The sequence below is a fragment of the Tasmannia lanceolata genome, unplaced genomic scaffold, assembly GCF_043159265.1.
Source record: "Tasmannia lanceolata isolate RefF3 unplaced genomic scaffold, GAP_Taslan_0.1 ptg000007l, whole genome shotgun sequence".
Taxonomy (NCBI): domain Eukaryota; kingdom Viridiplantae; phylum Streptophyta; class Magnoliopsida; order Canellales; family Winteraceae; genus Tasmannia; species Tasmannia lanceolata.
In genome coordinates this window covers 11,339,204-11,351,626 of record NW_027518684.1, presented here as the reverse complement: position 1 = coordinate 11,351,626, position 12,423 = coordinate 11,339,204, and the positions used below count along the sequence as shown (strand labels likewise).

The 12,423-nt window shown below is 36.9% G+C and overlaps 1 protein-coding gene across 1 annotated transcript; it reads right to left on the bottom strand.

Moving 5' to 3' along the window:
• Positions 1–1,103: 1,103 nt before the first annotated feature.
• LOC143881890 (2-Cys peroxiredoxin BAS1, chloroplastic-like) lies at positions 1,104–10,919 on the bottom strand. The gene is made up of 7 exons (XM_077385221.1): positions 10,661–10,919; positions 9,673–9,744; positions 6,393–6,474; positions 6,204–6,283; positions 5,277–5,402; positions 1,517–1,630; positions 1,104–1,396 (listed from the first exon to the last, which is right to left on the bottom strand). The coding sequence occupies exons 1-7, from the start codon at positions 10,856–10,858 to the stop codon at positions 1,280–1,282; spliced, it is 789 nt and encodes a 262-aa protein (XP_077241336.1). The 5' UTR covers positions 10,859–10,919; the 3' UTR covers positions 1,104–1,279.
• Positions 10,920–12,423: the final 1,504 nt, after the last annotated feature.

Below are 12,423 nucleotides of genomic sequence, written 5' to 3'. Positions count from 1 at the left end.
CCCCTTAGCAACCAAACGGAGTCGGCCGCTGTCAAAAAATGTTACCACTTGCTAAAAGTAGCCGTTGTCATCTAGTAACTGGATGGGATTTCTCCCTGCTGAATATGAATCATAGGCATTTGTTATTCAAGACCAGAATTGCAAAATTCTCATAATAATTGAAAAAATTCTTGAAATCCCCACTAATTTACTATGCCACGTATTAAAATTTAAAAATCCTGAATGATTAAAAAAAAAAACTTGCATTTTTCGAATTAAACCAGAATTTTCTGAATTACACATGATTTATTAATACATCTCTCATATATTATTTGTATATCTTGTGAGAAGTTCAAAACCATTGGAAAAGGCATTGTATTGGAAACTCACTCTTCTTTGAGTAGAGAATTCCTTTTCCCTGTTTTTCAGTCAATTCTCACCCTATTCAGTTGTGTCCTCTCAATTTTCTCCCTCTTCCACCCTCCTAGACCTTAGCCTCTCCCACCCCGTGATAAACCAATATTGCACGGAAAAAAAATTTTCATGGTAGCCAAACATGGCGTAGTAATTAAACCAACATGATTCCATGCCCACTGTGGAGAGATTTGCTTGTAAGAAATTTAATTACTATAAAAATTTATATTTATAAGCTATTTAGTAGTCAAAAGGAACCTTAGACCTCCCATTAAATTTTTGCATGGAATTTTTTCACCTCATGAATAGCATGCGTGGGGCCCATCATTTTACACAATGTTTGATGGGTTGAGTCACCCATGCATCTGGTGAGCTACCATTTACACTTCATTTTTATGGGGTGGGCCCACCATTTTAGACCCATGCATAGCATCGACCAGGAATAATGAGGTTGGAAATGGTCGACCAAAAGTTATTGACAACAAATTGGAGTGATTCTTTAAGCCCCATGGAAAGTCCAGGGCGACCAATAGATTGGTCTAAATCAATGGAAGGTGATCCCATCGGTGCAATATATTACTGCTGGCTTTATCAAGACTTTCTTCTAGGAAGCTGCAGAAGACACTTTGATATTAGATGAAAGTATTAAAACAACATAACGAAGAACATGAACATGGGGAGAGAGAGGGAGAGAGGGTTGCTATGGCCAATGAATTCAAAACCCTGAAAATGTCATTCAATTATTCAAGAAAAGTGGCAATGAAATTATATAGACTCGGGGAATATCTCTAAACTACTAGAAGATTAAATTGCAGGCCAGGAAACAAAACTCTCTTGGGAGCTCTTCCAACAAGAAAGATACAGCAGAGATACTACCAAATTTCCTTCATATTGCAGCAAAATACTCCTTGCTAAGCTTGGGATCTGGCTTCATTGACTTATCCCCTGGCTTCCACCCAGCTGGGCACACCTCATCAGGGTTCTCTTGCACATACTGCAGAGCCTGCAGAGGATATTCACAATAAAAAGGTTTCAATAGAAGGACAGAAAGAAGAGATTCTTCCCTTTGTATCCCCCTAACAAAGTAGAGCAGGATCCCCTCCCTCTCTTTTTCATCGCTTACCTGAAGAGTCCTCATTGTCTCATCTACACTCCGGCCAATAGCGAGATTATTAATGGTGCAGTGTTGAATCACTCCTTCCTTGTCGATGATGAAAAGCCCCCTCAATGCAATCCCCTGTAAAAATAAATACTCATTAGTCATTAATAAGATGAAATTCAAACTCTTAGAAGCTGAATAAAAAATATTAAGTCAAGACTCACTTTTCAGGGACGCTTCTTTGTTTAGCTTTTTATTAATGAGCAAGAGGATTACTTGCAGATCAATAATTTGCATTATAACCTTTGTTCTATTTGCCTACATTACCATCATCTGAAAATGCATTTCGTTGAATATATTTTCTTAAAGCTCTCAAGAAGAAACATGTCAGATAAAGCTAGTGTCTGACTTTATTGTTTTGAACCTGGAACCATTCACCAACTAGAGGTGCCAGGTTCATCTGACATGTTTCTTCTTGGATAATTGAATCAAGTGTACCCCAAACTAACCTTAACTCTTGGCAAAAAAAGTATGTCTCTTCTATTTTCTAGATTCTAAACCATCTACTTGCAATGATTTCTCAAATAAATAGTTTAATGAATTACACTTCTCAAGATTTCTGCATCACAACTCTAACATGCCTAGTTGTTTTTCTCTTTGATTTTAGTTATAAAAGAGTGAAAGACGGATCAAAATGTTGGTACTTGGTAGCGAAGCACATTTCGCCACCGCAAAAGACCACTGCGTAATATTAAAAAAGAAAAATTAAGAAGAATGGCGCGTAGAAATAGGAAAAAGATTATTCTGTCAAAATAGACTATAAATATGCACAATTACATACAAAAAAAACACTTAAGCAATACAGAGTGCAAACTGTTTTTCACCGTGCAACCAAGCCTATGGAACCAAAGGTTGCCTCTGATATATCAGTGGCATTCAGCATAAGAACTGGCACTATGCAACAAATGGCACACAGGTTCTTTTTATTTACTTGGGTAAGTTACAGGCCTAATTATAGACCAATGCTCATTGCATAGTGCATACACACAAAGCCATGAAAATCTTCTTGAATGTTAGCACTCCATATACCATACACAAATCCTTCTAATGTATTTGTGGTTTCCAGTAATTCTATATTTTAAGTGCACTATCCTTCGCACCTCTCAAGTTCCATCCCCGACAACGACAACAATATTTATGCAATCTTTAGTGCCAAACCATTTTTTTGGTAAGTAAGTTGGGATCGAACCTGCGACCTCAAGGTTGAGATACAAAGCCTCAAGGCCCTCAACCATTAGTGCTATAACCTAGTAACAGAAATCTTCTACATAAACTGCTGCCATTCACTCTGCCCTCTGGAACCATACTCTAGCTCCTGAGCCCAGAATCGAGATCACTTGTTCCACCATTCAACTAGTACTACAGTAGATTCCAGCAGAACCACCTTAAAGTGAATCAACTTTGCATTATTTGTTGTTTGTCATTTTCTGAATCAAGATATTTCAGGTATTGATAAACAATTATTAAGAGGGCGAGCCTTGGCGCAATTGTAAGGTTGCTCCATTGTGACCTGGTGGTCACGGTTTGGGTCACGGAAACAGCCTCTCTGCAGAACAGGGGTAAGGCTGCGTACATCTAGCCCTCCCCAGACCTCGCAATGGCGGGAGCCTCGTGTACTAGGCCACCCTTTTGTTTATAAACAATTATTAAATAAATTTGTTTCCATATTCCACTAGATATGGATACGCATTCTAAATAATTTGATATTATCTTACACTGTTATACAGCATTTCCTTAGATGCTTCTGACTCATTCTAAATAATTTGATATTATCTTAAACAACATTTCCTTAGATGCTTCTGCTATACTTCTGAGAACCACTAGTTCCTGCTCCTCCCACTTTGCTAGACTGCACATTCATAAATTTATTTCTGAAAATTATTTCATCGGTCCAAGCCTGAATTTTTTTTTACGAAGAAAACAAATTTATTGAAGAAAGAAAAATCACACGGCTATATCATCTATCTATACCCAACAGCCAACTTGTCAGCTGAGTCATTAGCACCACTGAGAATATGATGACTCTCCTACTAAAAATCCTCACGGCCCTGTCTTACGACCCATTGTACCAAGAAATCACGTTAGCTGAATCACCTTCAGCCTGTCTCCCTTCCATATGACTAAAGAAGAAACTCTGAGCAAAATGATGAGGTTTCACCTCCGCAGTGGATGGATTGGCATGGCCAACCAAACCCAAGGAAGTAAACAGAATACACCCCTCATTATCCCTAAAATTGCCCCAAAAGTCCGTCGGACCGGAGTTGCCAAGACAGCAACAGTTGACATTCAGCTTAATCACATTGGGATAGGAGGAAGTAACTTAGAAATTACTTTCCTTTTGGGCATTCTACCAGCCAAAATATCATGCCACTAAAATAGTCCACACCTGAATCTTGACTTTCTTCATCTTAAATAATGTCATTCTTGTCAACAACATAAAGAAGATCAATTGGCTTTTTACCACAATGTCTAGTCCTCTTAAATCCTCCTATTCTACGTTGGCTTTTTTTATATATGGATTTAAAATAGCAGATACAAAGCTACAAACTCTTCTAAACCCGCCTAAACCAAGAAACCTAAACAAATTCTTCTAATAGTATATTCACTATATTGTTGTTGGTCTCTCTTTTCCACTGCATATTGAAGATTGAAGAGAACACAAGAAGTTATAGCTTGCTGACAACAAGTTCTTGTTCTGCTACTAGTGTTGACTGTTGACTTAGAGGTTTATTTAATCCTAAACAAATTCTTCTAATATTATATTCATTATATTGTTGTTGGTTTCTCTTTTCCACTGCATATTGACGATTGAAGAGAACGGGAGAAGTTATAGCTTGCTGACAACAAGTTCTAGTTCTGCTACGAGTGTTGACTGTTGACTTAGTGGTTTATTGACAACAAGTTCTCATTCTGCTTCATCATAGCTTAAATAGATGAATGCATTGTTCTCTAATGATCTAACGTTTGACTTGTAGTTGTTTAATCTTAAGATTTCTTAGTTTGTTGAATGAATACCACATTTTTCTTGTTGCAAATTATTATTAGTAATCAATAGTATGCCCCTGTTCCTGAATTATTAGGAGTTGCCATGTCAGACACCTTGTACCCATGTCAACACTTGACACAGGAATCCATGTCAAGAAATCATAGACACCGGCACCCCCACGCTTCCACACTTACATCAAGCACACATGTACACGAGAAGAACAAAAAAGAGTTGAAAAGGGTACTACAAATCAGGGAGTTTTTTTTTTGTTTGAGAATGGTAACCAATATAAATCAGGGGGTTATTGAGAAGAATAAAACTGTAGTTTTTGCAGAACCATGTGCTATGCCAAGAAACAATTCTAATGAGCATGCTTCTGCTGTGAGATTTCTGCAATGGATCTAGATTGTATATAGTGTTAAATGCACAAAACAGACCACTATTTGAGAAACCAAATGCAAACTAGAACAATTGTACCTAAAATTGGATTAGAACATAGAGTTACAAATTCTTTTGGTCACACCATAAGTCATTTATTAATTGCTGAGATCTAGTAAAGAACAAAAAATATGGTTCTTTTGAACCACAATATACGATAATATCATAAATAATTGCTTTGATTATTGGTAAGCAGTAAGCTCTTTTAGTCCATAATGACTATTGTTCCCATAGGACATGTTACAAAAAAAACCTTGGCTACAGGAGTAAAATACCAGTTAAAAATGAGTAACAGCATACCTGCTGTGGAATCAAAACACCAAAGGATTCTGAAATTGATTTGGTCACATCCGACACCAATGGATAGTTAAGATCACCAAGTCCACCTGACTTTCTATCTGTTTGTACCCATGCAAGATGGGAAAACTACATGGGAGAATGATATCTATTATCAGGATATAGGAAAATATTAAAATTTCCAGCAGAAAGATAACAAGGGCCAGGAGAAGACGTAAATTAATTATTCAAGTGAATAGGATGCATCATCCACCAAATACCAGTAAAGCATATAAGCTAACTAACCACTATTATATTCAATAGTCAATGACAAAAGAATCTGCTATTACAGAGGAATCACTTCAAACTGAAAATTGATGCTCGGGAAATTTTTGGCTTTGTTTTCACCATATATTAGTTACATTTCATTGCAGGTCTTCCATAAGAGTGAATCCTTCTTCAATATTCTGTTATTCCAATGCAACTCCAATTAAATTTCTTCCATTCATATCTAGATTACGATATTTGAATATAGACGAAATGATTAAACATTCTCTGCATTCTTTTATATTGGAGGACATTTTGACAAAAAAATGATTAAACATTCTCTGCATTCTTTTATGGGAGATTTTGACTTTATAAGACCATCATTTTAGAAAAGCCCACTTTGAACTACAAAAAAGACAGTACTACTCGTTGAAAACAACAAACATAAATTAGAAGCAAAAGTTGTGTTCTTATTAATAGGTAACAAGAGCAGGCAAAAAGATTTTTTTCCTTCTCACCTGATAGTCATATAAATGTGTCATGTATGACACACAGGTTTATTTCCAATTATTAGCATCTAAACCTTTAACTGCTTTAGACACTATTTGATTTGCCAAGAAAATTGTAAGGTAATTAAGATGATGCCATCAAACCGTGTTTTAAAGAAAAAAGGGATCAACTTACCACACTGTCAATTGAAACGCCCAATATTTCTGTGTTTAACTTCTCAAAATCTGCATATCGGTCACTGAAAGCAGTAATCTCTGCAAAAAGGGGGAAAAACATTCAGTACTCACTCACATCTGGTCTAAAGATTTTCATTCTTTCAACTCAACTTAGTGTTAATATGTGAGGAATAGGCTTTAAACTTACCAGTGGGACAAACAAATGTAAAATCCAGTGGATAAAAAAACAGAATCACATATTTCTTCCCAATATAATCAGAGAGCTTAACCTGTGACAAATAACTATTGATTAGCATTAATAGTACATTAACCTTATCAATCAGAATAAAATTTTAACTCCAGCTTTCTGGAATGTACCAACATGTTCCATTTGTTCAGCTGAGTATTTACTTAAGAACAACAAATCATATAGGGTGGGAGCGTGGGGGGGCAACCTCATTCTAATACAATGTGGCACCCCCACTATGGCTTGGTGGGACCCAACTTTGATTGAACCGAACCATAGTTGGCAGTGCGGGAAATGTAAGTGGAAGGCTCCCAGGAAGGCGGGAAGCAGAAAGCAAATTGACGGAGAAGCGTAAAATAATTGAAAAAATGACAAAATTTAAAAACAAGTAAATTCAAGTTTCTAACCAACACAAGCAATTTGAATACAACCATCATAAATTGCAAATCCAAGAACAAAGATAGTGTTGTCAAAAGTTAAGATGTTTTGAGCAAGAATCAAACAAGCGATCAAAAAGAACTAGACCGAGTAAAAAAACAGAGCAAATTGGGAAAATGCACTTCCTGCGTTTCGGAAACACGCTTCCCCGATATATGGGAAGCGAGGCATTTCCCACTTTCGAAACACGCTTCCCGAGAAGCATGCTTCCCACATTCCGGGGGCATTTCCGGTAACTTCGATCTAAATCATTCATTTGATAGCTCTTGATTTGGATCTCTTACGGCCCAAAAATCACATCGATCACCCAACCATAGCATCCAATGATGCGTATTGTTTGTCGTTGGATGTGAACCATTGCTTAGATGTTGTTTTAAACTATCCATATTTAACAGCAAAAATTACATATTATCAAATGTAAGGATTGGCATATTGTCTGATTTTTTGGGCCATAGGAGATCCAGATCAAGGGGCTATCAAGTGGACGGTCAAGATCAATCAAAGATCGGACCCATGGGGCATCACTCCACATTAGGCCTCTCCTTATCTTCCTTGACAGTCCCCTCTCACACTAAGCCATGTGATAGCATAGAATTTTAGTGCGTGCAATTCACCATGGAATAAAGTTGCTTGAGAATGAAGATATGAATAAGGTGGCAGTGGAAGGGTACTCTCTCAATGTATTCTGATGGCTAGCGTGGAGATTTGCTAGTTTTTTCAAAGAGATTCAAGCTAGCATGGGCAGATCAAATATATCTTTCAATCACGTAAAGAGGTTGGCCAACAGGGATGCCGATAGGTTAGCAAGGGTTGGCGTCTCAAATGAGGGTTTGGAGTTGTTTGATTTCCTCCCTCCGTGATCCCTTTTCTATTCTTTCCATTCCTAGTGGGGTTTCTCTTGTATCTAAATTGTGTTTGTATTTTTCTCTCTCGCTTGTACTGACCACCTCGGTCTTTGCTAGCGTTTAATGAAATCCTCTACCATTCAAAAAGAAAAAGCATAGAATTTTAGTTCTCGAGAATGAGGAATCCTTAACTAAAAGGGGCATCAAAACCATTCTCTCGAGCACCTCCTCACCTTCAACGGTTGGATAAAAGGACCGAAAACTATCAGAGATCCTGAAAAAAAAAAAAACACATACTTTAAGAATTCCCTCCTCCTCCATGATGATCGATCCGTTCTCCTTACACAATTCATTCATTCTATTCTTGCTTATTCTAAGGATCGTGGCATTATGAATGAACTTCGTGTCATTCCCTCCCCCCCCCCCCCCCCCCCCCCCCCAAAAAAAAAATCTAGTTTGTTTAAAAATGGGCGTGGCAGTGGCAGCTCTTCTTACCCGCTCCAAAAAGAAAAATGGCAGCTAATCCAAACCTACGTACTTTAAACCGATCAATCATGTAACACTAAGTACAATTTATATGATTGGACGTGAATGATTAGTTACTTTTTTATTTAAGTTGCTTACAAATACAACTAGCATATTAGAAACATAATTTCTGTTTATATCTATTTTCTATCTAAAATCAAGACAGCGAGAACTTCCAAATCCAAAGAGTTCAACATGCATGTTAAAGAATCTTTTCTTTGGATTTTGACCAGCTTTACATATCTGATGTAATTTCTTGATGAGCTGAACCATACTTCAGATTCCTCAAAATTGATGTTCAAATTCATTTCTTCATGTCATCGATAAGTTACTGTGAAGCACCATCTTTCGTTATTTTTATTTAATGGTAACTATCTTTCGTTACTGTCCACCAGTAATCTTTGAATAATTCACATCCCATGACTGAGTTGTTTTCAGCAAAATATACCAGAATCTCCAACACCAGGGATCAACAGATCAGTTAGTCATCGATAAGTTGCTGTCAAGCAACATCTTTCGTTATTGTCCACCAGTGATCTGTGAATAATTCTCATCCCGTGGCTGAGTTGTTTTCTACAAAATATATAGAATCTCCAACACTGGGATCAACATCCAGTTGTCCACTGGTTCTTATATTAAAAAAATGCAGTAAAGTAATCATAGAGGGGAAGCGATATCAGTTTTGGAAAGCATCCGGGTATTTAAGCAAACCAATCTGATACAGACCCAAAATACATAAGTTTAATTATTTTCTTGAGCTACATTTTCCCAGTTAATCAATTGCATAAATGAAAAACCATGTCAACCACTATCTTCCTTGAGGTCCCAGCATTTACATAGTTGATAATGAAACCTTCGAGGCAGAATTTTATCACATACATGCATACATATAGACATATGCATGTGTGTAAATGTACTATTGTAACAAGACCTTCCCCTTCCATTAGTTTAAATTGTAAACTATCAAGAGTTTCCAAATTCAAACTAACTTTTGGCTGAGTGATTCTCCGTAGAGTACTGTCGTTTCATGATTGATGATGTCCCACAAAAGGTAAAATTGAATAAAGAAATAAAACAGTAACAAACAATCAGGCAAATCTAGATGTGACATTTGGGTGATAATAGCAATTTCATGAAAAAACTCAAAAGTTACCATAAACTGAAGGCATACTCGATTGGTCACTTACAAGTGTGAATATGCATAATGAAATAGTGAGATGGCAGGTGAGAAACCCGGAATTTCGTAAACCCGATATAAGGTCCATTATAAATATAGAATAAAATGAGAAAGAATAAATCATGTCTATCTATAAAAAAGAAATAGTGAATTACATCATATTTTGCATTTAGAGAAATCACATTTACATTCTCTTGATAGCAGATGAATGTGCAGATAATCTGTGTTAAAGTAAAGGCCACTAAGAATTATTTACATTGATGAACTCCTGGTCAAAAACTGCCTCAGCTTCAAAATCAGGTGCTGTGTTTCCAACCAATGGAAGGCTCTGTACAAGAATAAGGAAAGAAAGGCATAAATCAGATGCTAGAAGGAAAACCACTAAAACTTTTAAAAACACTGTTGACAGAACTATAAATACAAAAGAAAAAATAACACCAGCTAAGACATGTTATATAAGTATTAATCAATTAACATATCATGCATTTTTCCAGCAGGGCGCAGAGAAAAATTACAATTTGTACTCCTGAGAATGCATGTTTTCTTTGGAAATTTATGTGCAGTCATTTGGACTTCATATCGAGTTCTCCTTATTTAGTCATTTTATCTATGGAGAACATGAAAATCAGTTGCTACAATCAACCTTCGAGCTGGTTCAACTCTACCATAAGGAAAAACCGAAAAAGGAATTCTTAGGGAAGTGTCAAAATCATGAGACACCACAATTACCAGTTTAATAGGCCTACCAAAACTACAGAACACAGTTTCACTTACGAGCTCAAGTATACACTTATTAGAAGCAGACCCACATAATGTGTAACAAGAATGGCATTCTAAATTGCTACATATAAGCTCTTAAATCTATAGTTCAAGAACAGATTATAGGTATAACTAAGTTAAATAAGATTATTTATAGTAATAAAACGGTAGAGGTTGAAGGAGAAATAGATGAAATTGCCAAAAAATACCGTTCAAGTCGTGAGCCAAGACGCTCAGTTTCAATCTACAGTTAGGAGAAGATAAATCCAAACCAGATAACCCTAATCCACCAAATTTTGCAAAAAATGCACGCTGGAACACGGATAAAGACGAAAAATTTCACAAAGAAACTACAATTATCAAATATTCCCCACAATATACATCAAAACCAAACCCTGAAACTTCAATCCACGCAATCCAAGAAACAAATATAATCCTTTCAGAAAAAGAAACGAAACAAAACCCTAGAAATGGAGGTGACTTACGCAATTCACGGAAAATCTTGTCCTCGAAGACTTGCGAGCCGAGAGAGACCGAACGGAGCGAGGTTGAAAGGATTTCCTGAGTCCATGAAAGGCCTTGGGGATTGTTAGGGTTTGGGAGAAGGCCTTGGGAGGTGCTAGAGAAGCCATGGGAGTTGTAGATTTGCAGGAGATAATGGATGTAGCTGATGAACAGGCCATGGCGAACTCTCTCTCTCTCTCTCTCTCAGATGAGATGAGATGAAATGAAGTGTGCGGACCAGTAGAGGAGATATTTTTGGCTCTTGAGAAGATTAGGTTCCACGGATTTCAGACAAACTGTGTCGCTATGTCAAGGGTAATCTCGTCATTTAGGAATGTCGGAATGCTTACTACCCCGTCATCTCATTCCTTTCGCTAGGTTGCAAAGTCATGGACTCATGGGCCGGGTTTAGGAGTTTTTTAAGTTTTATAAAAACCCAACCCAAGATAGCATGTATGGTAGGGTAGGATTTTGCAATTACATGATGATGAAACAATGAAAGAAAGGAGAAGGAAATGAGTAATGATTTAACAAAAGAAAAGAGCTGATGTGCTTTAGTCAGAATACATAAAGATTGAGATGTGTTTCATATTTTACAAAGGTTCTTATAATTGAATCTATCAAACCCATGCTACTTCATTTCCAACTAAAATGCTTTACCAATGCACCATGTGCTGTTTTTCTTTTTTCCTCCTGAACTTAAACCACAGTTACAATTTTTTAGTGAGTGGAAGTTTAGGAAGAATAAAAAAAGAGATTAAAGAGAATTATTACCCAAAATTACGATTTGTAAGGATAAACACTTAGCGGCTAATATAACATAAAAGAAATTAAAGTGAGCAGTGGTCAAGTACATTGAAAAATCTGCACCCGCCCCGCCCCAACCTAAGATAGCTTCTCGGGTAGGGTAGGGCTCTAGAAAACCTGAGCCGTCCGACCCAACTTTCAACTCTAGTGTTCGCTGTGAATGGTGTGTCCCAACTCTAGATTATCCTGCACAGTTCATTTCATAGGCCTTCCAAATGGACAAATCAATCTAAGGTCGTAATGGGTGCGCCTCATTGCAGTTATGAGACCTTTACCTCCACTGATCGCGTGCAGTTCGTATGTTGATTGCCATTAGAGACTGAGGTTGTTGATCGAGTGATGGTCGGCCACGTCTAGGAAACAAATGATCTTAGACGTTTGATCATCTCCTCTAGATAGAAAAGAAATCATACGCAGGTTCTTTCTTGATCAGGGAGTTATAATCGCCCATGTTGTGGAACCGTGAGAAATGAAGAGGCCCACTACACTAGTGATAGGGGAGTATTATTCATGCATGGTGGGCCCTGAGAGGAAAATAAAAGGGAATTTTATGTCATATAGCTTGATCAGTCTCATTCGATTTTTCAAGTGTTTTTTCAATCAAATTTATCTTTTTAGCATAAAAAAAGGAAAAGGCGATTATGCATGTGTTCACCTGAAAAATTTCTTACTTTTTTTATATAGGTAAGCTGGGGTTTGGCAGCGACCCCTACCGGTTTATTAGAAAGAGAGATATTACAATCAACATATAAAAACTAACCCGATCACAAGAATGGGAATCATAATTAAAAAAAAGAACAAAGACAAGCCCTATCCTCCTAACTTTAGAAGCAAAGTGGAAGCACATATCACTAAAAATCAAGAGCATATATCATCATCTCACTCAACTTTCTAGGTCAAATTTAGGTGCTCTTACTATTAGAGAATGAAATCAAAT